The 26,425-nt window shown below is 42.6% G+C and overlaps 1 protein-coding gene across 1 annotated transcript in view; it reads right to left on the minus strand.

Annotated features, from left to right (window-relative positions):
* The window catches only part of LOC120047927 (monocarboxylate transporter 8-like), a 34,621-nt gene extending 8,196 nt beyond the window's left edge, over positions 1–26,425 (minus strand). Inside the window, exons 1-4 of the mRNA XM_038993547.1 lie at positions 25,447–26,425; positions 5,318–5,462; positions 3,034–3,271; positions 2,632–2,886 (exon numbers count right to left, since the gene is read on the minus strand). Of these exons, the coding sequence (XP_038849475.1) occupies positions 2,632–2,886; positions 3,034–3,271; positions 5,318–5,462; positions 25,447–25,954 (1,146 nt within the window). The 5' untranslated portion in view covers positions 25,955–26,425. The remainder of the gene's footprint in view (positions 1–2,631; positions 2,887–3,033; positions 3,272–5,317; positions 5,463–25,446) is intronic.

Genomic DNA, 26,425 nt, shown 5'->3' on the forward strand with positions numbered 1-26,425 from the left:
TAGTCCAGGTGCGACAAAACTAGGGCCTGTAGGACCTGCCTTGTTGATAGTGCTGTTAAGGTAGAGCAGCGCTTTATTATCGACAGACCTCTCCCCATCTTAGCTACTGTTGTATCAATATGTTCTGACCATGACAGTTTACAATCCAGGGTTACAGGTAGTTAAAACTCCTCAACTTGCTCAATTTCCACATTATTCATTACAAGATTAAGCTGAGGTTTAAGGTTTAGTGAATGATTTGTCCCAAATACAATACTTAATTTTTTTTAAAATATTTAGGACTAACTTATTCCTTGCCACCCATTCTGAAACTAACTGCAGCTCTTTGTTAAGTGTTGCTGTCATTTCAGTCACTATGGTAGCTGACGTGTATAGTGTTGAGTCATCCGCATACATAGACACACTGGCTTTACTCATAGCCAGTGGCATGTCGTTAGTAAAGATTGAAAAAAGTAAGGGGCCTAGACAGCTGCCCTGGGAATTCCTGATTCTACCTGGATTTTGTTGGAGAGGCTTCCATTCAATTAGACAGGTAACTCTTTATCCACAATATAGAAGCGTGTGTAAAGCCCTAACACATACGTTTTTACAGCAACAGACTATGATCGATGATGTCAAAAGCCACACTGAAGTCTAACAAAAGAGCGCCCACAATCTTTTTACCATCAATTTCTCTCAGCCAATCATCAGTCATTTGTGTAAGTGCTGTGCTTGTTGAATGTCCTTCCCAATACGCGTGCTGAAAGTCTGTTGACAATTTGTTTACTGTTAAAAAGCATTGTATCTGGTTAAACACATTTTTTTCAACAAAAGTTTACTAAGGGTTGGTAACAGGCTGATTGGTTGGCTATTTGAGCCAGTTAAGGGGGCTTTACTATTCTTAGGTAGGTGAATTACTTTTGCTTCCCTCCAGGCCAGAGGGCACACACTTTCTAGAAGGCTTAAATTGAAGATGACGGAAAGGTGTCTTGTTGCTTTCAAACCAAGCCCCCTGGAAACATACAAACACTGTGGGGTTGGAAGCAGCCAAACAAAACAGCAACAAAAAAAAAACACTGAATTACGCCTCAAAGGCGTAGTAATTTCTTGCATGTGATCATGGATTCTTTCATGTGTGTTATTCCCATGTTGAATTCACCTTACATAGAGGACATTGATTTTAATCTTGGTGATGGGATTTCAATGGAGAAACTGTCACACCCGTCGTGTGCTTGTCTCCACCCCCCATCAGGTGTCTCCCATTTACCCCCATTATCCTGTGTACTTATACCTGCTTTTTCTGTTGGTCTGTTGCCAGTTCATCTTGTCTTGTCAAATCTTACCAGCGTGCTTCCCGTATCTCTAGTTTCTGTTTTCTAGTCCTCCTGTTTCTGACCATTCTGCCTGCCCCGACCCTGAGCCTGCCTGCCGTTCTGTCTCTGATTGATGCTGCCTTAGATTACTGACCTCTGCCTGCCCTGGACCTTCCGTTTGTCTGCCCCCTGTTTTGTAATAAACATCTGAAATTCAAACGGTCTGCCTCCTGTGTCTGCATTTGGGTCTCATCCTGAGTCGTGTTAGAAACTGGAATTTGTTCTCCTTATAACATTCCAAACTTCCATAACCATTCTTTGGAATAACAAATGTTTTCATCCACGTCCTCCTCTCAGAAGACCCATAAACAGTGAAGCAGGAAGGGGCGGAGCTATAGGTGAATAATTTCCCTTCTCTCCTCTCCTCTCCACCCAACACCTGAATCTGATCCAAAACACAAAACCCTCTGAAGTCCTTTCCTGACCAGAAGCTTCTCTCCCCTATCAAGTTCATGTGAAATGTTTCCTCTGCTTTGATACTGCACTACATGGCACCATAATAACATCAAGGGCCATAGGATACCCATGTTTAGGGCTGACCTAAAGCAAAGAGCTTCCTGAGTCAGTTTAGCAGCATGGGCGCTCACACAACAAAAGCCGGTGGCTTTGTTTACATCTGGGACTGGCTCTGGGGCCTGAGAAAACAGGACAGGCAGTGGGGAGGCTGCCTAAACATCTAAGATGTAGCAGAACGTCACACTACACATCTACCGCCCCCCTTCTCTTCCCTCCCTACCTCCCCATCTCTTTCCCTTCTTTCTACTCCTTCCCTCCCTCCTTTTTTCCTTCTGTCCTCCTTCCTCATCCCTCTGGGAGTTTTCATAAACATACTGCTGTGACAAGGTGTCTCCTTGATACTCTTCACATCACCATGCAACAATGTCACTAGCTACTTATTTTAGATAGGTGGGTCTGACACAATATGACAACCTAACCCAACGTAACCTAACACACACAACAATATTACAGATTTCCTCTGAAGTTGACTTGGTGAACTTTTGGTTGGAAAGTTTAGTTTTCCAACATACAGTAACATGCCAATCAAGGTGACACTAAAAGCAGTAAGGGCGGCATTATTTCCCCTCGCAAAAACAGCAACATTCTAAATGGAAATGGCAAGGTTACACATCATAGATTGTGCTGCAGATTATTATAATTCCATCATTATAATTTCACTCACAGCACAGGTGTCTCTGAAAACGGTGCCCTAAATACAACACAATATCAAGAACATGGTAAAATCTTCAAGAAATTATATTGATGGTCCCTGAGCCCTTACCAAGTGGATGTAGGGCACAAAGTAACCCAGCACGGCCGTAGCAACCCCGAAAGCCCACACCCGGTAGGTGACGATGTGGAACACCTTCAGGTTAAAGGCCTTCCTGACCTGGGTCAGGGCCCTGCTCCAGTGGCTGCCCCGGGCAGTGGCTCCTTGCTGAGGTGTTGACCCGACGGGGCCCCCTGGTCCTGGTGGTCCCATTGGAGCTCTCTGGGGCAGCAGGGGTCTGAAGGTCAGGGCCAGCAGGGCCTGGACCTGTTTTGTTGATGAGAACAAAAAAAACACTTGTTCAAAGTCGAATTTAACGTTTACTTCAACGAGTCACATCATTCAAAAAAAGTCTGTAAGATGTAAACAAAAAGGAAGTGTCATGGATGATCACTGAACACATCACAACAGTACCAGCATGAAGAGGCTGAGGATCTGGAAGGTTCTGCTGAGGCCCAGCGGCTCCACCACCTTGGTGAGCAGCACTGGGAGGCCCATGGAGAACAGGCTGCTGCCAGCCGTCACCACGCCGTTGGCCAGGCCCAGCCGCCGCCGGAAGTAGTGGCCCAGAATCACCAGGGAGGGCTGGAAGGCAAAGGACGAGCCACAGCCAAACAGGATCCCATAGGTGAAATACCGCAGGCTGAGGGACCTGGGCGGGCAGGGGTAGAGGTACAGTTGAAGTCTGAAGTTTACATACACCTTAGCCAAATACATTTGAACTCAGTTTTTCACAATTCCTGACATTTAATCCTCGTAAAAATTCCATCTTAGGTCAGTTAGGATCACCACTTTATTTTGAGAATGTGAAATGTCAGAATAATAGTAGAGAGAATGATTTATTTCAGCTTTTATTTCTTTCATCACATTCCCAGTGGGTCAGAAGTTTCCATACACTCAATTAGTATTTGGTAGCATTGCCTTTAAATTGTTTAACTTGGGTCAAACGTTTCGGGTAGCCTTCCACAAGCTTCCCACAATAAGTTGGGTGAATTTTGGCCCATTCCTCCTGACAGAGCTGGTGTAACTGAGTCAGGTTTGTAGGCCTCCTTGCTCGCACACGCTTTTTCAGTTCTGCCAACAGATATTCTATGGGATTGAGGTCAGGGCTTTGTGATGGCCACTCCAACACCTTGACTTTGTTGTCCTTCAGCCATTTTGCCACAACTTTAGAAGAATGCTTGGTGTCATTATCCATTTGGAAGACCCATTTGTGACCAAGCTTTAACTTCCTGACTCAAGTCTTGAAATGTTGCTTCAATATATCCACATCATTTTCCATCCTCATGATGCCATCTATTTTGTGAAGTGCACCAGTCCCTCCTGCAGCAAAGCACCCCCACAACATGATGCTGCCACCCCCGTGCTTCACAGTTGGGATGGTGTTCTTCGGCTTGCAAACCTCCCCCTTTTTCCTCCAAACATAACGATGGTCATTATGGCCAAACAGTTCTATTTTTGTTTCATCAGACCAGAGGACATTTCTCCAAAAAGTATGATATTTGTCCCCATGTGCAGTTGCAAACCGTAGTCTGGCTTTTTTATGGCGGTTTTGGAGCAGTGGCTTCTTCCTTGCTGAGCGGCCTTTTAGGTTATGTCGATATAGGACTTGTTTTACTGTGGTAATAGATACTTCTGTACCTGTTTCCTCCAGCATCTTCACAAGGTCCTTTGCTGTTGTTCTGGGAATGATTTGCACTTTTTGCACCAAAGTACGATCATCTCTAGGAGACAGAACTCGTCTCCTTCCTGAGCAGTATGACGGCTGCCTGGTCCCATGGTGTTTATACTTGCATACTATTGTTTGTACAGATGGACGTGGTACCTTCAGGCATTTGGAAATTGCTCCCAAGGATGAAACAGACTTGTGGAGGTCTACAAATTTTTTTCTGGGGTCTTGGCTGATTTCTTTTGATTTTCCCATGATGTCAAGCAAAGAGGCACTGCGTTTGAAGGTAGGCCTTGAAATACATCCACAGGTACACCTCCAATTGACTCAAATGATGTCAATTAGCCTATCAGAAGCTTCTAAAGCCATGACATCATTTTCTGGAATTTTCCAAGCTGTTTTGAGGCACAGTCAACTTAGTGTATGTAAACTTCTGCCCCACTGGAATTGTGATACAGTCAATTATAAGTGAAATAATCTGTCTGTAAACAATTGTTGGAAAAATGACTTGTGTCATGCACAAAGTAGATTTGCCAAAACTATAGTTTGTTAAAACAAGAAATTTGTGGAGTGGTTGAAAAACAAGTTTTAATGACTCCAACCCAAGTGTATGTAAACTTCCGACTTGAACTGCAAGTAAACAATGCAAAACTAGTTTTAATTATAATGGGTGAAGAGGTAGCATTCTCAGTACTGTGCGATGTTCCACACTACCCACACTAGCATAACATAGCACCTAGAATATATATCAAATAAATGACTTCCTTATAAGTAGTAACTTTGTGTCAATATGGAACAGAGCCTGTGACACCTTAGCATGAATGTGTAATTATCAGGTCACTGAGGGCAGGACGTGTAAATGCAAAAGGATTGGCAAAACATTCAAGGAGAGTTCTAAAGATTGTGAAGGGTTCTAGAAGGGCTTTAGAGTAGATGGGTTATAATAGTTATAGAAGGTGAGGAGTGTTCTAATGATTCTAGAATGTTTGGAGGGTTCCAGAAGGGCTCTAGAACAGAAGGTTCTCTTACGTTGCAAAGGCAGTGCTGAGGAGTCCGATGAAGGCCACGGTGGCCCCGCCCACAGCTGTCTTCCTGCAGCCGAAGTGATCCGTGAACATGGAGACCACCGGGGAACAGAAGAAGATCATGCCCATCGCCAGGGCTCCCACCCAGGCTGGAGGGAGGGAGGTAGAGACAGGTCGGGAAGAGGTAGGGGTGGAGGGAGGGTGGGAGGGAGGGAGGGAAGGAAGGAGGGAGATTGAAGGTTGTGGGAGATGGGACAGGTAAGAAAAAAGGAGGGCATGTGGAGAGGGGATGGGGGACAGAGAAAATGGTTAATATAATACACACATGAACTCATGGTTATTTTCAATATTGACACACTCAAAAGGTAAGGTGCATTCGGAAAGTATTCAAACCCCTTGATTTTTTCCAATTATTTCTAAAGTTTGGAAAGCTGGAAAGCCCCTCTTCAAAGGGGTGACACTCTAGACCCAAACTGTTACAGACCTATATCCATCCTGCCCTGCCTTTCTAAAGTCTTTGAAAGCCAAGTTAACTTCTCTAGGATAGGGGGCAGCATTTGATGAAAAGCATACCCAAATTCAACTGCCAGCTACTCATCCCCAGAAGATAAGATATGCATATTATTAGTAGATTTGGATAGAAAACACTCTGAAGTTTCTAAAACTGTTTGAATCATGTCTGTGAGTATAACAGAACTTATTTAGCAGGCGAAACCCCGAGGACAAACCATTCAGATAAAAAAAATTGAGGTCACTCTCTTTTCAATGGGTTTTCATTGGGAATCCAGATTTCTAATTGACCTTCTTGCAGTTCCTACCGCTTCCGATGGATGTCAACAGTCTTTAGAAATTGTTTTTTTACTTTGTGTAATGAAGAAGTACGGCCATCTTGAACGAGGGTCACTTGAAGTGTACTGTTAGATAGAGGCGCGTGACCAGAAAGCTAGCTACAGTTTGTTTTAATCCTGTATTGAACACAGATCATCCCGTCTTCAATTTTATCGATTATTTACATAAAACAATACCTAAAGTTGTATTACAAAAGTAGTTTGAAATGTTTTGGCAAAGTTTACAGGTAACTTTTGAGATATTTTGTAGTCACGTTGCACAAGTTGGAACCAGTGTTTTTCTGGATCAAACACGCCAAATAAATGGACATTTTGGATATATATCGACGGAATTAATCGAACAAAAGGACCATTTGTGATGTTTATGGGGCCAACAACAGAAGCTCGTCAAAGGTAAGGCATGAATTATATTTTTATTTCTGCGTTTTGTGTCGCGCCTGCAGGGTTGAAATATGCTTCTCTCTCTTTGTTTACTCTGTTGCTATCCTCAGATAATAGCATTGTTTGCTTACGCCGAAAATACTATTTTTGAATTCTGACATGTTGGCTGGATTCACAACAAGTGTAGCTTTAATTTGGTATCTTTCATGTGTGATTTAATGAAAGTTTGATTTTTATAGTAATTTATTTGAATTTGGCGCTCTGCATTTTCTCTGGCTTTTGGCCAAGTGGGACGTTAGCGTCCCACATATCCCAGAGAAGTTAACAAACAGATCACTGACCATTTCGAATCCCACCGTACCTTCTCCGCTGTGCAATCCGGTTTCCGAGCCGGTCACGGGTGCAACTCAGCCACGCTCAAGGTACTAAACGATTTCATAACCACCATTGATAAAAGACAGTACGGTGCAGCCGTTTTCATCGACCTGGCCAAGGCTTTCGACTTTGTCAATCATCGCATTCTTATCAGCAGACTCAACAGCCTTTGTTTCTCAAATGACTGCCTCGCCTGGTTCACCAACTACTTCTCAGATAGAGTTCAGTGTGTCAAATCGGAGGGCCTCTTGTCCACACCTCTGGTAGTCTTGATGGGGGTACGGTACCACAGGGTTCAAAACCTCGGGCCGACTCTTTTCTCTGTATATATCAATGATGTCGCTCTTGCTGAGGGTGATTCCTTGATCCACCTCTACGCAGACAACACCATTCTGTATACATCTGGCCCTTCTTTGGACACTGTGTTAACTAACCTCCAAACGAGATTCAATGCCATACAACACTCCATCTGTGGCCTCCAACTGATCTTAAATGTGAGTAAAACTAAATGCATGCTCTTCAACCGATCTCTGCCCGCACCCGCCCGCCCGACTAGCATCACTACTACTGGACGGTTCTGACTTAGAATATGTGGACAATTACAAATACCTAGGTGTCTGGTTAGACTGTAAACTCTCCTTCCAGACTCATATTAAGCATCTCCAATCCAAAATTAAATCTAGAATCAGCTTCCTATTTCGCAACAAAGCCTCCTTCACTCACGCTGCCAAACATACACTCGTAAAACTGACTATCCAACCAATCCTCGACTTCGGCGATGTCATCTACAAAATAGCCTCCAACACTCTACTCAGCAAACTGGATGCAGTCTATCACAGTGCCATCTGTTTTGTCACCAAAGCCCCATATACTACCCACCACTGCGACCTGTATGCTCTCGTCGGCTGGCCCTCGCTACATATTCGTCGCCAGACCCACTGGCTCCAGGTCATCTATAAGTCTTTGCTAGGTAAAGCTCTGCCTTATCTCAGCTCACTGGTCACCATAACAACACCCACCCGTAGCATGTGCTCCAGCAGGTATATCTCACTGGTCATCCCCAAAGCCAACACCTCCTTTGGCCGCCTTTCCTTCCAGTTCTTTGCTGCCAATGACTGGAACGAATTGCAAAAATCGCTGAAGTTGGAGACTTATATCTGCCTCAGTAACTTTAAGCATCAGCTATCTGACCAGCTTACCGATCGCTGCAGCTGGACACAGCCCACCTGTAAATAACCAATCCAACTACCTACCTCATCCCCATATTGTTTTTATTTACTTTTATGCACACCAATATTTCTACTTGCACATCATCATCTGCACATCTATCACTCCAGTGTTAATTTGCTAAATTGTAATTACTTTGCTACTATGCCCTATTTATTGCCTTACCACCTCACGCCATTTGCACACACTGCATATAGATGTTTCTATTGTGTTATTGACTGTACTTTTGTTTATCCCATGTGTAACTCTGTGTTGTTGTTTGTGTCGCACTGCTTTGCTTTATCTTGGCCAGGTCGCAGTTGTAAATGAGAACTTGTTCTCAACTGGCCTTCCTGGTTAAATAAAGGTGAAATAAAAAAATAAATGGTGGTGGCAGCATCATGCTGTGGGGATGTTTTTCAGTGGCAGGGATTGGGAGACTAGTCAGGATCGAGGGAAAGATTAACAGAGCAAAGTACAGAGAGATCCTTGATGAAAACCTGCTCCAGAGCACTCAGGACCTCAGACTGGGGTGAAGGTTCGGCTTCCAACAGGACAACGACCCTAAGCACACAGCCAAGACAACGCAGGAGTGGCTTCGGGATAAGTCTCTGAATGTCCTTGAGTGACCCAGCCAGAGCCCGGACTTGAACCTGATCGAACATCTCTGGAGAGACCTGAAAATAGATGTGCAGCAACGCTCCCCATCCAACCTGACAGAGCTTAAGAGGATCTGTAGAGAAGAATGGGAGAAACTCCCCAAACACAGGTGTGTCAAGCTTGTAGCGTCCTACCCAAGAAGACTCAAGGCTGTAATCACTGCCAAAGGTGCTTCAACAAAGTCCTCAGTAAAGGGTCTGAATACAGTTTTTTTTATACATTTTCAAAAATGAATAAAAAACGGTTTTTGCTTTGTCATTATGGGGTATTGTGTGTAGATTGATGAGGGGGAAAAAAACATCTAATCTATTTTAGAATAAGGCTGTAACATAACAAAATGTGGGAAAAGTCAAGGGGTCTGAATACTTTCTGAAGGTCTGTGATGTCTGGACAGTCTATCTAAAGTACAACATGTCTGCTACTTGTCTATGCCCTGTCCGCAACATATTTACAACCCGTGTACAACCTCAAACTTTCACAACGAACCCGTTGACAACCTCCAGAAGCCCACGTGTGTGTACTGCAGAAGAACACGTCAGCGCGATCTAACCTGTTAATTTCGACATGGTGCTCATGACCACAGCAGTAAGGTTCACCTATTTATACACATGCTGTAACTGATATCCTGTATAAAACATGCAGTAGGCTTCTCAATAGGGCTCATCTGTATGTAGAAAAATGCTGTACCCTCATTATACAACCTATAAAATAACCATTGATCTATAATAATATCATGCTGACCCTCATTATACAACCTGTAGAATAACCATTGATCTATAATAATATGTTGTACCCTCATTATATAACCTGTAGAATAACCATTGATCTATAATAATATCATGCTGACCCTCATTATACAACCAGTATAATAACCATTGATCTATAATAATATCATGCTGACCCTCATTATATAACCTGTAGAATAACCATTGATCTATAATAATATCATGCTGACCCTCATTATACAACCAGTAGAATAACCATTGATCTATAATAATATCATGCTGACCCTCATTATATAACCTGTAGAATAACCATTGATCTATAATAATATCATGCTGACCCTCATTATACAACCAGTAGAATAACCATTGATCTATAATAATATCATGCTGACCCTCATTATATAACCTGTAGAATAACCATTGATCTATAATAATATGTTGTACCCTCATTATATAACCTGTAGAATAACCATTGATCTATAATAATATCATGCTGACCCTCATTATATAACCTGTAGAATAACCATTGATCTATAATAATATGTTGTACCCTCATTATATAACCTGTAGAATAACCATTGATCTATAATAATATCATGCTGACCCTCATTATACAACCTGTAGAATAACCATTGATCTATAATAATATCATGCTGACCCTCATTATACAACCAGTAGAATAACCATTGATCTATAATAATATCATGCTGACCCTCATTATATAACCTGTAGAATAACCATTGATCTATAATAATATCATGCTGACCCTCATTATACAACCTGTAGAATAACCATTGATCTATAATAATATGTTGTACCCTCATTATACACTGCTCAAAAAAATAAAGGGAACACTTAAACAACACAATGTAACTCCAAGTCAATCACACTTCTGTGAAATCAAACTGTCCACTTAGGAAGCAACACTGATTGACAATACATTTCACATGCTGTTGTGCAAATGGAATAGACAAAAGGTGGAAATTATAGGCAATTAGCAAGACACCCCCAAAAAAGGAGTGATTCTGCAGGTGGTGACCACAGACCACTTCTCAGTTCCTATGCTTCCTGGCTGATGTTTTGGTCACTTTTGAATGCTGGCGGTGCTCTCACTCTAGTGGTAGCATGAGACGGAGTCTACAACCCACACAAGTGGCTCAGGTAGTGCAGTTCATCCAGGATGGCACATCAATGCGAGCTGTGGCAAAAAGGTTTGCTGTGTCTGTCAGCGTAGTGTCCAGAGCATGGAGGCGCTACCAGGAGACAGGCCAGTACATCAGGAGACGTGGAGGAGGCCGTAGGAGGGCAACAACCCAGCAGCAGGACCGCTACCTCCGCCTTTGTGCAAGGAGGTGCACTGCCAGAGCCCTGCAAAATGACCTCCAGCAGGCCACAAATGTGCATGTGTCAGCATATGGTCTCACAAGGGGTCTGAGGATCTCATCTCGGTACCTATTGGCAGTCAGGCTACCTCTGGCGAGCACATGGAGGGCTGTGCGGCCCCACAAAGAAATGCCACCCCACACCATGACTGACCCATTGCCAAACCGGTCATGCTGGAGGATGTTGCAGGCAGCAGAACGTTCTCCACGGCGTCTCCAGACTCTGTCACGTCTGTCACATGTGCTCATGTGCTCAGTGTGAACCTGCTTTCATCTGTGAAGAGCACAGGGCGCCAGTGGCGAATTTGCCAATCTTGGTGTTCTCTGGCAAATGCCAAACGTCCTGCACGGTGTTGGGCTGTAAGCACAACCCCCACCTGTGGACGTCGGGCCCTCATACCACCCTCATGGAGTCTGTTTCTGACCGTTTGAGCAGACACATGCACATTTGTGGCCTGCTGGAGGTCATTTTGCAGGGCGCTGGCAGTGCACCTCCTTGCACAAAGGCAGAGGTAGCGGTCCTGCTGCTGGGTTGTTGCCCTCCTACGGCCTCCTCCACGTCTCCTGATGTACTGGCCTGTCTCCTGGTAGCGCCTCCATGCTCTGGACACTACGCTGACAAACACAGCAAACCTTTTTGCCACAGCTCGCATTGATGTGCCATCCTGGATGAACTGCACTACCTGAGCCACTTGTGTGGGTTGTAGACTCCGTCTCATGCTACCACTAGAGTGAGAGCACCGCCAGCATTCAAAAGTGACCAAAACATCAGCCAGGAAGCATAGGAACTGAGAAGTGGTCTGTGATCACCCCCTGCAGAATCACTCCTTTTTTGGGGGTGTCTTGCTAATTGCCTATAATTTCCACCTTTTGTCTATTCCATTTGCACAACAGCATGTGAAATTTATTGTCAATCAGTGTTGCTTCCTAAGTGGACAGTTTGATTTCACAGAAGTGTGATTGACTTGGAGTTACATTGTGTTGTTTAAGTGTTCCCTTTATTTTTTTGAGCAGTGTATAACCAGTAGAATAACCATTGATCTATAATAATATGTTGTACCCTCATTATACAACCTGTAGAATAACCATTGATCTATAATAATATCATGCTGACCCTCATTATATAACCTGTAGAATAACCATTGATCTATAATAATATCATGCTGACCCTCATTATACAACCTGTAGAATAACCATTGATCTATAATAATATCATGCTGACCCTCATTATATAACCTGTAGAATAACCATTGATCTATAATAATATGTTGTACCCTCATTATACAACCTGTAGAATAACCATTGATCTATAATAATATCATGCTGACCCTCATTATATAACCTGTAGAATAACCATTGATCTATAATAATATCATGCTGACCCTCATTATACAACCTGTAGAATAACCATTGATCTATAATAATATGTTGTACCCTCATTATATAACCTGTAGAATAACCATTGATCTATAATAATATGTTGTACCCTCATTATATAACCTGTAGAATAACCATTGATCTATAATAATATGTTGTACCCTCATTATACAACCTGTAGAATAACCATTGATCTATAATAATATGTTGTACCCTCATTATATAACCTGTAGAATAACCATTGATCTATAATAATATGTTGTACCCTCATTATATAACCTGTAGAATAACCATTGATCTATAATAATAGCATGCTGTACATCTGTGCACAGTAGGGTTACCTGCACTGCATAGAAACATGCAGAATCCTTAGTTGACCTGTATAAAACATGCAGTAGGCTTCTCAATATGGCTTATCTGCATGTAGAAACATGCTGTACCCCACCTTGTGTAACCTGTTTAATAACCACTGATCTGGGATAATAATAACAGAACATGCTGTACCCCACCTTATGTAACCTGTTTAATAACCACTGATCTGGGATAATAATAACAGAACATGCTGTACCCCACCTTATGTAACCTGTTTAATAACCACTGATCTGGGATAATAATAACAGAACATGATGTACTACATGCTGTACTACCAACACATCTATTGGTCTGGGGGTGTTTCCAAGGGTATGGAAGTCCGACATAATAACGGCCATCTTTAAATCGGGTGACCCTGCTGATGTGAGTAACTACAGGCCCATTAGTATACTACCTGTGGTGTCGAAGGTTGTTGAAAAGTGTGTAGCAGAACAGCTGATTGCCCACCTCAACAACAGCCCCTTCACATTACACTCCATGCAGTTTGGCTTCAGAGCGAAACACTCCACAGAAACGGCCAACTGCTTTCTTCTGGAAAATGTGAAGTCCAAGATGGACAAAGGGGGCGTTGTTGGGGCTGTGTTTGTGGACCGAAGGAAGGCTTTTGATACTGTTAACCATGAGATTCTCATCACAAAATTGTCCATGTTCAACTTTTCCCCCGATGCCTTGAGATGGATGAAATCATACCTTGAAGGCAGAACTCAGTGTGTCAGAGTGAGCAATGAGCTGTTGACCACTCTTAGCTATGATGTGGGCGTGCCCCAAAGGTCAATACTGGGGCCCCTCCTGTTCAGCCTGTACATTAATGATCTGCCTTCTGTCTGTACTGGGTCTGAAGTTCAAATGTATGCAGATGATACAGTGATATATGTGCATGCAAAGAGCAAACAACAAGCTGCACAAGAACTCACTACTGTAATGGTCCAGGTTACAAAGTGGCTCAGTGACTCGTGTTTGCATCTCAATGTGAAAAAAACTGTCTGCATGTTTTTCACAAAGAGGGAAACAGATGCTACTGAGCCAGATGTCTATATGTCAGGGGAGAAGCTCCAGGTGGTATCTGATTTTAAGTACATTGGCATCATACTTGATTCCAACCTCTCTTTTAAAAAGCAGGTGAAAAAGGTAATTCAAATAACCAAATTCAACCTAGCTAATTTCCGATTTATACAAAATTGTTTGACTACAGAGGTAGCAAAACTGTACTTCAAATCTATGATACTCCCCCACTTAACATACTGCTTGACTAGTTGGGCCCAAGCTTGCTGTACAACATTAAAACCCATTCAGTCTGTCTACAAACAGGCTCTCAAAGGGATTGATAGGAAGCCCAATAGCCATCATTACTGTTACATCCTCAGAAAGCATGAGCTCCTGAGTTGGGAAAATCTTGTGCAATACACCGACGCATGTCTTGTATTCAAGATCCTAAATGGCCTGGTTCCCCCTCCACTCAGTATTTTTGTTAAACAGAAAACCCAAACATATGGCAGCAGATCCACAAGGTCTGCCATGAGAGGTGAATGTATAGTTCCCTTAAGGAAAAGCACCTTTAGTAAATCCGCTTTCTCTGTGAGAGCTTCCCATGTCTGGAATACACTGCCATCAGACACACATAACTGCACCATCTATCACACTTTCACAAAAAACATAAAGACATGGCTAAAGGTCAATCAGATTTGTGAACATAATCCCTAGCTGTGTATTGCCGCTTTCCATGTTGTCTGTTGTCTGTAGCTTGTGAGGTGTGGAAACACTTTGTTGCTTTTATGGATTTTGTCTTGTTGCTTTTTGTGCCATGTTGCTCTGTCTGTATGCTACGTCTTGCTTGTCCTATGTTGCTCTGTCTGTATGCTACGTCTTGCTTGTCCTATGTTGCTCTGTCTGTATGCTACGTCTTGCTTGTCCTATGTTGCTCTGCGTGTGCTCACTGCTCAATGATTGTCTATAGTGTAATTGTTTTTAATAACCTGCCCAGGGACTGCGGTTGAAAATTAGCCGGCTGGCTAAAACCGGCACTTTTACTGAAACGTTGATTAATGTGCACTGTCCCTGTAAAAATGAATACAACTCAAACTTTGCCAGTATGGTTAACCTGACCTGAATATAAACATGTTGTATCCCACCTTATGTAACCTGTACTGTATTCCAACTAGAGCTGAGCGATATTGACAAAAATCCATATTGTGATAAATTGCCTGAATTGATGCAATAAGGATAAATAGAACGATAAATGTATAACAAAGTGCACCACAGTTTTTTTTAAATTCTCCTTTAAACAACTACTATTAGTTTGAATTGTTGTGGCCATCAATTGTCCTATTAAAAATGTTACTTTAAAATATTACTTAAGTAGTTTGTGTATCTGTAGTTTACTTTACTATTTATATTTTGTACAAATTTTACTTCACTACATTCCTTAAGAAAATAATGTACTTTTTACTCCATACATTTTCCCTGACACGCAAAAGTATTCTGAATGCTAAGCAGGACAGGAAAATGGTCCAATTCACAGACTTATCAAGAGAACATCCCTGGTCATCCCTACTGCCTCTGATCTGGCACACTCACTCAACACACATGCTTCATTTGTAAATTATATCGGGGTGTTGGAGTGTGCCCCTGGCTATCAGTAAATAAATAAATAAATAAACAAGAAAATGGTGCCGTCTGGTTTGCTTTATATAAGGAATTTTTTATGATTTATACTTTCTTTTGATACTTAAGTATATTTTAGCAATTACATTTACTTTTGATACTTGAGCATATTTCAAATGAAATACCTTTAGACTTACTCATGTAGTATTTTACCGGGAGACTTTCACTTTTGCTTGAGTCTCTATTAAAGTATCTTTACTTTTACTCAAGTATGACATTTGGTTACTTTTTCCACCACTGACAATCCCCCATATTAGCAAACTTATTTCAATTCAAACTAGATATTTCTCTAGTATAGGCTACTTATCTTAAATGAACAATATCACCAAAATGCCTGCAATAAGTGATCGGTGTCGATAATTTTCGGTTTATCGTCCCAGCTCTAAAAATAACCATGTTTTTTTAAATCACCTTTGAGATTCTGTTTGTAATGAAAAGCACTACATAAAATAAAATCCATTATTATTATTAGCTAAGACAGCAAACTCAGCCATGAATAGAGATCCAGGTCCATGCTGTACTACTGTACCCAGCAGGGTTAACCTGACCTGAATAGAAACATGCTGTACACCACCCTCCTTATTTAACTTAGAAAATAACAATTGGTCAATGATAATAACATGCGGTGCTACTGTGCCCAGTGGGGTTAATGTGTTCAGACTACTGTGCAGAGACATGCTTTACCCTCCAGGGCAAACCATCCCTGGGTCTTAAGGGCCAAAGGTAGCTTTAATGTCTCCAGTCTGTTCTGGGTCCAACAGAAAGGGACTGCATCCCAAAAGGCACCCTATTCCCTATATAGTACATTACTTTTGACCAGGGCCCATAGGACTCTGGTCAGAAGTAGTCCACCATATCGGGAATAGGGTGCTATTTGGAACGTGTCCTGGGTCACTGAACATGCCCACTGGTTGCACATTAGAACGGACAGTCGGGATGATGTGAAATCTGAGCAGACCCCATATTGCCCTTGGCAGCCATTCAATGTTTCTTCTTCCCCGGCCAAAGCAGTAAGCAAACATGACAGCTGGATATTTGTCGATATGACAGGTGACACTGGACCGCGACCCAGGTTAAAGTAAAATATAGATCAGTTAACTTGTTACAATGTAGGAGACTTGGAGAAAGTACAGTTGATAAAAATATAAATGTTAGACCTCTCTGGGGTTACTGATGATAGAACATGAGAAGAAAGACTATTATTCATACAACATGCTGTTTTACAATAAAACGTCCAGTTAGTTGGTGTTTGTTTTAAGACAAATGGCTAACTAACTCACATCAGCCAAAAGGAAGCAAACCATGCAGAACGGACCAGTGGAGGAATAAAGACAGACTGCATTTGAAGATGCACCCTAATCACTATTATAGTGTGCTACTTTTGACCAAGGCCCTGGTCAAAAGTAGTGCACTATATAGGGAATAGGGTGCCATTTCAGAGGCAGGCACAGAAAGCATATAGTAGAAACCCTTGTTGCTTGACCAACTCCACAGCCCTTCATTCCATCCAGCCTGAGCCCTATAATCTTCTCAACATCTTCACTCGCCCACCTTCCACCCCTCCATCTCATCACCCCATCCCTCCACCTCTCTCCCCTCATCCCCCACTTCTCTCCCAGCAGCCCAGGGTCTTAATAATAAAACAGCCAGAGTGCACTCATAAAGAATTAGGTATGAACGCTTCAAAACAAGAAAGAAAGAGAGTGAGAGAGGGGGAGAGGAAACACACAGAGGGAGAGAGAAACACTTTCTAGTAGCATGATCCAGTAGCAGTGACAGACGTATAGTGACAGGCTCTCCTTCTCTCCCCCCTTCCCTCCTCTCAGGCCCCTGACTGCATGATTGTTCCTCAGATGCCAGGGGGGAGGCTGTTAGCTATTTAAAGAGACAGTGACCCCACGGAAGACACTAATTGTGTGAGATAAGCCGGTGATGACAACATTGTTTACGAGGCCTCATTAAGAGAATCACAGTTCCAAATGACACCGTATTCCCTATTTAGTGCACTACTTTTGGTATGCATTATGGGTATCTGAACACACTCACAAAAGACAAGAGAAAACAATGATGAAAGGAATGAAAGTGGAGCAGCAAACAGCAATACATTGTTATTCTATTAGAATCCTATAACTAACTACTAAATAATGAACATCTCATGATATCATATTCATTATTACAACTGTGATGTAAATAATAGCATTCGCAATTGTTGAATTTAAATGATCAGAGTATTGCTGCTCGGCTAAACTGAAAACAAAGAGTCCACTTTCTTATTATCCTTTGTGCAACACTGTTCTCTCCCCCTCGTTGAAAAAGCAGTCCTACTAGGCTTAGCATAGTTGCAGTATAGTGTAAACAGGTTGTTCAATGTGTTGTTCAATTGGCCTTAATGCAATGTGAGGACGTAAGCTACCTTGCAGCTTCTGCTCAAGGCATTAACTGGTCCCAGCAAACCGGGAACATTCCCAGGACATTAGCTAACATTCCCATTAAGTTCTAGTTAGGGTTTTATCCAACATTAGGATGATAACATCAAGGGTTGGAACCAAAATTACACTACATCATCAAAAGTATGTGGACACCCCTTCAATTTAGTGGATTCGGTTTTCAGCCACACCCGTTGCTGACAGGTGTATAAAATCAAGCACACAGCCACGCCATCTCCATAGACAAACATTAGCAGTAGAATGGCCTTACTGAAGTGCTCCGTGGCTTTCAGCGTGGCACCATCATAGGATGCCACCTTTCCAACAAGTCAGTTTGTCAAATTTCTGCCCTGCTAGAGCTGACCTGGTCTACTGTATGTGCTTTTATTGTGAAGTGGAAATGTCTAGGAGCAACAACGGCTTAGCCGCAAAGTGGTAGGCCACACCAGCTCACAGAACAGGACTGCCGAGTGCTGAAGCGCGTAGCACGTAAAAATCTGTCCTCGGTTGCAACACTCACTACAGAGTTACAAACTGCCTCTGGAAGCAAAGACAGCACAATAACTGTTCGTCGGGAGCTTTATGAAATGGGTTTCCATGGCCGAGCAGCTGCACACAAGCCTAAGATCACCATGCGCAATGCCAAGAATCGGCTGGAGTGGTGTAAAGCTTGCCACCATTGGACTCTGGAGCAGTGGAAACGCGTTCTCTGGAGTGGTGAATCACACTTCACCATCTGGCAGTCCGACGGACTAAATCTGAGTATGGCGGATGCCAGGAGAACGCTACCTGCCCCAATGTATAGTGCCAATTGTAAAGTTTTGTGGAGGAGGAATAATGGTCTGTTGCTGTTTTTCATGGTCTGAGCTAGGTCTCTTAGTTCCAATGAAGGGAAATCTTAACTCTAAATCAAAAACATTGTCATTTTAGACGATTCTGTGCTTCCAACTGTGGCAACAGTTTGGGGAAGGCCCATTCCTGTACCAGCATGACAATGCCCACGTGCACAAAGCGAGGTCCATACAGAAAAGGTTTGTAGAGATCGGTGTGGAAGAACTTGACTGGCTTGCACAGAGCCCTGACCTCAACCCCATCGAACACCTTTGGGATGAATTGAAACAACGACTGCAAGCCAGGCCTAATCGCCCAACATCAGTGCCCAACCTCACTAATGCTCTTGTGGCTCAATGGAAGCAAGTCCCCGCAGCAATGTTCCAACATCTAGTGGAAAGCCATCCCAGAAGAAAGGAGGCTGTTATAGCAGCAAAAGGGGGACCAACTCCATATTAATGCCCATGATTTTGGAATGAGATGTTCAATGAGCATGTGTCCACATACTTTTGGTCATGTAGTGTATTTTCCAATTGTTTGTTCTTGACAGAACCCCTATTTTTTACATTCCATTCCACTGTTCCGACCAGCTAAAGAAAGGTCTGAGCCAGTTCGAAACAAAAAAACATATGTTTATATTGTTGTTAACTTCTGTTCCATTTTTAACCTTTGAAATCAAGTTTTTTTTTGTTCGTTTTTTTTACATTAAGCTCAATAAATTACTTCACCAATCAGTGTGGATAGAGCAGGCAGAGAATTAAAAACATGTCAAACCTTTTTGTAGTTAATAAATCCAATGTGAAACGTGATCACTAGGCCTATAGTACCCTTAACTAGCATTGAAAAAGTTTATCCATTCTTCTCTAGCTAATTAAAAATATCTCTTCCCATCTTCTGAATCAACCTTGTAACGTCAGTACAGTAGCCTATTGTATGCTTCGGAAGGGGGAGAAGCATAAACACACAGGCAAAGATTTTCAGCTTGCAGGCAAACACTGGAATACGTTTCTGAGTGACAGAGTGAGGGCTTTGCATAGGTGCTTTGTTGTGTTCTTTTGTGGGACTAGAAAAATATGCCTGGAATATAAAATTATGTTATTAACCTGTTGCCATGCTTTTAAAATAATGGTTCTGTTCTGGAACAGTATGGATCACTTTCGTTCCTGGTTCCATTTCTGTTCCTTGAAAATGTACATTATTTTCCAGTTTTCAGTTCTGTTTCTGGAACCAGTTCTGTTCCCTGAACTGGTTCTAACCCCTGGATAACATCCCAAAAACATTTTTGTTGTTTTATGAAATATCATTGGAATGTTCTCCTAACATTTACTAAAATGTTGTGCACAACCACCACAGAACATTCTCATAAGGTTCTTATTAGATTTCCAGGTAATGTAATAACAGAATGTGTTCTGGGAATATTCTTGCAACATCAGACAAATGCTTTATACAAAAATGGTATAATCTTCAGCACAACTGGACAGCTTTTGTGTTTTATAACTTTTTGGACAACCTAATGAATGTTCTGGGAATGTTCACAGAACCAATTTTGGTTTGCTGGGTATACACACTATTTTCTGTATGCATGAGTAGGCTATATGCACAGCTGCACACTAAAGTGTGCTTTTTAAACAAATTGCTCAATGGGTCTAATCTGTTGCTTAGCTTAGCTTCAACACACAAAAAGCAGTCCTAGGCCTGGAGTATAAGCACAGTTACAGTATAGTAAACTCAGAAACAGGTTGTTCAATGGGCCTAAATACACTATGAGGAGTGAAACTACCTTGCAGCTTCTGTGCACAATTAAGAGGCCTAAAGTACAAACACAACAAGTATTTGATTGGGTCTAAAATGTGGAGGGAGTGGACTGGACAAAGGGCCCTGATCCAATTGAGATCTATTCTATTCCACAGCCTTCTGGAATGCCAAACACACTACATTATTCCTTAAGCTGCAAGTTGTTAGGATTTATAATGTAGCTGGTCGCTGCTCTAGTCTAGAGAGACTACAGAGAGGGTGAAGTATCGGAACAAGCTAATTACTCATGGGTAAATGATCAGGCATGGTAAGAACGGGCCATAAGGCTCAGGAGCCTGTTATTTTTTATTTTGCTCGCATGAGGCAGCTTGATGTATAGCTAAACCCCCTGGACAGGACGCTAGTCTATCGAACAGTACTTTAACAACAGTATCTTGTTCAATAATGGAAACAAATGATAACTATACATACAAAATGGAGATGAAATCTGAAATCTAATTTCCTTTAAGTGGAATATGTTTGTCAGGTCCCAATGAACATATAAATCATAAACAGAACCTTCAATCGGGTTCAAAAGGAGCATCGAGGGGAATATTTCTACGGCCTAGAAGGATTGGAGACCGCATACAGATGGCTGTTGAATAGATTTCTTTTTGAAATGATGGACCAACTGCCAATTTTAGGGATAGTTCCACTACTGCATACAACTGTATTCTATTCCTATTTAACTGACCATAATACTGTGCTGTAGTGCAGTGGTTCACAACCTTTTTTGGTTACTGGACCACCAACTGAATTTTGCTCTGTCCAGAGTACCCCTGAAGTACCCCCTCATGTGCATTTTACCACTAACCCTATGGACTCAGGAGTCTTTTCAAGTACCCCCTGTGGATAGGCCAAGTACCCCCAGGGGTCCTAGTACCCCTGGTTGGGAACCACTGCTGTAGTGTACTGTACGCAGGAATGTTATGTACAAACTAGTGTCGATATTTTAAGCATTAAGTGTTTAAATCTTGGTCAACATGCGCCAGATATCTGAGGCATTTTAAACGTTTCCCTCAGTCTGTAAGCCAGATGAGCTATTTCTTTTTCATGGCAAATAAAATGTAGTAAAATGCGCTGAGCCAGCAGGTCCAGACAGATGGAGTAAGAGGATTCTTGTTTGTTTTTCTGTAAATGAATGGCGCCAGACTGTCATGTTTGCTCTCTATTCATGTTTCAGGCCGTAGGACATCTCAAGGGCATCAACTCCCCAAATACAGCCAACATAAAATTAATTTCTGGTGGTTGAATAAAGACATAAGGTGCTAACAGTAAATAACCCTTATGAGCATGGCCATAACAGTTCTTTTAGAATCCAGAAAGCTACAATAACAGGACACACACCCCCTCAATAAATCCCTGACTCTCTATTTCACTGGAACCCATAGCCATTCCAAGCCTTGTGAGTCACAAGGCCTAAGTCTGTATCTCTTTTAGCAACTCCCTGACCTGGGATCACTCACCCCATACTGTATGTCCATCACCCTCTCAATCTCTTTCCTCCCCTCACTCCCCTTTCCTTCCTTCTCTCCTAACCCGTCCTTCTCTCCTTCAGGTAATTAATCACTGGTCAGTTTGCGATTTGATAAGTGAAAGCAAAGTTTCCACCATTCTGCATTCACCAAGACAATGCTCTCAGATTTACAGTGGGTACGTCCCAAATGAAACACTATTCCCTATTCAGTGCCCTACCTTTGACTTGAGCCCTATTAGCCCTGGTCTAAAGTATTGTATCACAAAGGTAATATGGTGCCATTTAGGACACATATTGATATAAATTAGCATTAATCTTGCCCTGGAGGCAGAAATTAGCAATGTGCTATATGGTAAAAATTTATGAAACCAAAAATGTGCCTGAGGTTAGGGTTAGCTGTGTGGTTAGGGTTAGGTTTAAAATCAGATTTTATGACTTTGTGGCTGTGCCAGCTAGTGAACACTCTTCAGAGCTGCCTCCAGGGCAAGATTCATGACAATAAATGCCAACCTGCATTTGGGATGCAAACGGTGTTAACTTCATGGAACTGGATGTTCCCTCACTCTTTCCACCCCTCATTCTCTTTTCTTACATGTCCCTCCCTCACTCCCTTCGCTTCACCGTGATACCTTCATAACTCGCCGCCTCAGGCACTCCTTTGTTGATTCCCCTCTCACCCACCTGGTTCAGATCATGAAACTATTGTTTTGATGAAAGGATTTCTTCCATCTTGACATGTGGATCCTTCTACACACTTAACCTACTGTTGTTGATACCCCCAGATAATCTCAGGCCATTATTTGTACCTGTGTAATTACATAGTAATAATCTAAACATGACATGATGTCTGTTTTGTAGAGATCCGGAATCATTGATCAAAACAAGCACCACTGGGAAGTGATTGGTACCTCATTTCCCTCCTCATAGCTCTTATGAGGAGAACTAGTGTGTCTTAGTGTGGATATTTTTTTAACTGGGCCTGGGATCTAACTGGGCACTGATTTCACATCAATGTAAATTATCCTTCATGTCTCACTCTAGAGAGGTATTTGGAGTGGGTACTGCCCTGGGCACTGCACTCAGGGTGGGCTCAGCTGAGAGATGTGATTCTGTGCCAGGCAATCAATAAGCCCCACAGGAGGTTGGTGGCACCTTAATTGGGGAGGATGGGCATGTGGTAATGGCTGGAGTGGAATAGGTGGAATGGTATCAACAACATCAAACACATGGTTTCTTTGTGTTTGATGCCATTCCATTTGCTCCGTTCCAGACATTATTATGAGCCGTCCTCCCCTCAGAAGCCCCTTCTGCACCGTACTGTTTCCCGGGGCGAGCTAGTGGAGCTGGGGGATCTGACTACAGCTCACTAGTCTAATTCCTTTTGATATGAGAACAGTGGACGCCTTTTTCAAGATTAGAAATCAGGTTCCTGACTGGACCCAAACATTTAAAGTCTTAACGAAAGTAAAATAAGAGAGGGAGATGTCTTGACACTCGTCATCCGATTAAACTGGGGTCGTTGTTTTGGGAGAGAGGAAAGACCTCTCCCCTGGATGATGGCCTAAAAGTTTCAGTTGAAATCCTGAGAACATGTACACTTCCATAGCAAGAATGTATACAGAGGTAAACATATCTCGGTCCTAAAAATTAACCTAGGCCATCGTCAGACCCTTTCTGAGAAATGAGAGAGCGTTAGAGAAAAGACAATTGGCTTTCTTTTTAGCCACAAACATGTTTCATCCTAAAGCCACAAACATGTTTTATCCTAAAGCCACAAACATGTTTCACCCTAAAGCCACAAACATGTTTCACCCTAAAGCCACAAACATGTTTTATCCTAAAGCCACAAACATGCTTCACCCTAAAGCCACAAACATGCTTCACCCTAAAGCCACAAACATGCTTCACCCTAAAGCCACAAACATGTTTCACCCTAAAGCCACAAACGTTAAATCCTAACAATATAAGTGGTTGAGACAACTCAAGGTCTCATGGTGAGTGTCTGTGGTGGCACCTAAGCAGTTAAACATTGAAACACTAACTGAGCTGCAGCTCAATGATAACTGAGCCGTGGACAGACTATAGCCTCACCTATACCACAATGCCTGTCCCTCATCCCTCCTCACCCACTGTGAAACATTTATAGAAGTGCAAACTAACCGCACGTACCTGGCCTGCATCAGGGCCTGTATACACTAAAGAGTTACCCCTTATACTGTAGATCATCCCTGGCCTGCATCAGGGCCTGTATACACTAAAGAGTTACCCCTTATACTGTAGATCATCCCTGGCCTGCATCAGGGCCTGTATACACTAAAGAGTTACCCCTTATACTGTAGATCATCCCTGGCCTGCATCAGGGCCTGTATACACTAAAGAGTTACCCCTTATACTGTAGATCATCCCTGGCCTGCATCAGGGCCTGTATACACTAAAGAGTTACCCCTTATACTGTAGATCATCCCTGGCCTGCATCAGGGCCTGTATACACTAAAGAGTTACCCCTTATACTGTAGATCATCCCTGGCCTGCATCAGGGCCTGTATACACTAAAGAGCTACCCCTTATACTGTAGATCATCCCTGGCCTGCATCAGGGCCTGTATACACTAATAGCCTCAGTTTTCCCTTAAAGATTATAATGAATTAGATCTCATGAACAGGATGGGACCTGATCCTAGATCAGCACTCTTACTCTGACACGCTTTGTGACGGCCTTGATGTAGTGAGGCAAAGAGCTGTGTGTGTGTGTGTGTGTGTGTTATAAAAGCAAAGCCTGATAGTAATCCTAAACAGATTGGGGGTGAAGATTGAGGCCACAATATAGTGGCACACACTAGTGCCTTTGTCACATGGAAAATAAATTAACAACATGAGCGGAGAACATAAGGACGCATGTTATCCAGCAGTATGAAAGAATTAGAGCCGTGACCAGAAAGTTAATGTAAGGCAACTCTGGTGCTATATGGCCTGGGTATAGTCTATACATTAACTTGAAGTAGGCTAAAGTAGACTGTAGAAGGCTGAAGAGTCTTCAGACACATGATGCTGAGACTGAAGTAGTAGCCTAAATTCTCTGACACATCTGAAGAGCAAAGACGGATATGATCAATAATCAAAAATGTCATTCATGTTTTACTTCAATATCTTCTTGAGACAATGCTGGGCATTCTTCTATACTGAACAAAAATATAAACACAACATGTTAAAGTGTTGGTCTCATGTTCCATGAGCTGAAATAAAAGATTCAAGAAATGTTCCATATGCACAAAATGTATCTCAAATTTTGCGCACAAATTTGTTTACATCCCTGTTAGTGAGCATTTCTCCTTCGCTAAAATAATCCATCCACCTGACAGGTGTGGCATATCAAGAAGCTGTGCTGTGCTGGGGACAATAAAACGCCACTCTAAAATGTGCAGTTTTGTCACACAACACAATGCCACAGATGTCTAAAATTTTGAGCGAGCATGCAATTGGCCAAAATTGATGAAATTGTTGCATTTATATTTTCGTTCAGTATGACTGGGTTAATTTGACCCTTCTCGCTTACCTTCGACAGTAAGTCACCATCAGTAGACTAACTTTAACAGGTGCAACAGTTACAGGACAGACTCACCTACTTTAAACTGCGACGTTTTGTCATTGGGGTCTGCGTGGTCTTTCACCAGCATCATGTGGAGGATACCAAAGGAGTTCTGTATCCCGAAGATGGATCCATTACACCAGGTAGCAGCGAAAACAACTAACCAGCCGAACCCGCCCTCGGGTGGGACGAACCCGGGGCTCTGCCCTGGCATCGGTGCCGGGGACTGAGAATCCGGGGACACACCGGGTTTACAATCGAGACATCCAGCCTCGATGAGCTGGATAGTACTGTCCTCATGTGGGATCTTGCATTCGTTATCTCCCAGGTCCTGTCCCTGGTTCTTCTGTGCTTGCTGGTTCTCTTGGTCTTGGGGAGAACCACCGTTCTGCTCAATTTCAGAGTCAGCTGTAGCCTCATCACAGTTTTCGGTCGGCGGCTCGCCGCTCGATACTTCCTCCTCGGTCCGATTTTCTCCTTTCCCGTTGACCCCCATTTTATCCTGTCCAGTAGAGGGGTTACTGTTGTGTTCTGAGTGCATCGCTCATGCATCAGACAGCGACAGTAGCCTATTGATTGACAAGGACTGTCTATAGAAAATAAAAAGTAGGATTCTTTCTGCTCTGCTCTTCCAGTAATTGTAGGCAAAGTCAAGTCACAGCACCAAGTTCAGTATCCGAAGTGCTGCTATAAAATCGGTTGTATAATGAAAGGACAGGCACGTCTTATTTATTTATCATGGTATAAAGCAGGTGTCCACGAAGCCTATTTACAGGGGAAATGATGACGCCAGAAAATATTTCACTTTTGCTTTCCTGCTCCGTAAAAAATGTAAATCAACCTGTGAAAACGTCTGCTGCTCGCCAACCTCAACTCAATCTTGTCCTCGCGCTGCACAGAGTCACCGCTGTCCACATCGTGTAGCCTAATCTGTAAACAAATGAGTGTCGGCTCCTCCTCTTTCATGGGTTTAATGTTACATTGGAATATGTGAATCTCTCGAACCGGGGTT

Source organism: Salvelinus namaycush, chromosome 5 (genome assembly GCF_016432855.1).
Source record: "Salvelinus namaycush isolate Seneca chromosome 5, SaNama_1.0, whole genome shotgun sequence".
NCBI classification, from domain to species: domain Eukaryota; kingdom Metazoa; phylum Chordata; class Actinopteri; order Salmoniformes; family Salmonidae; genus Salvelinus; species Salvelinus namaycush.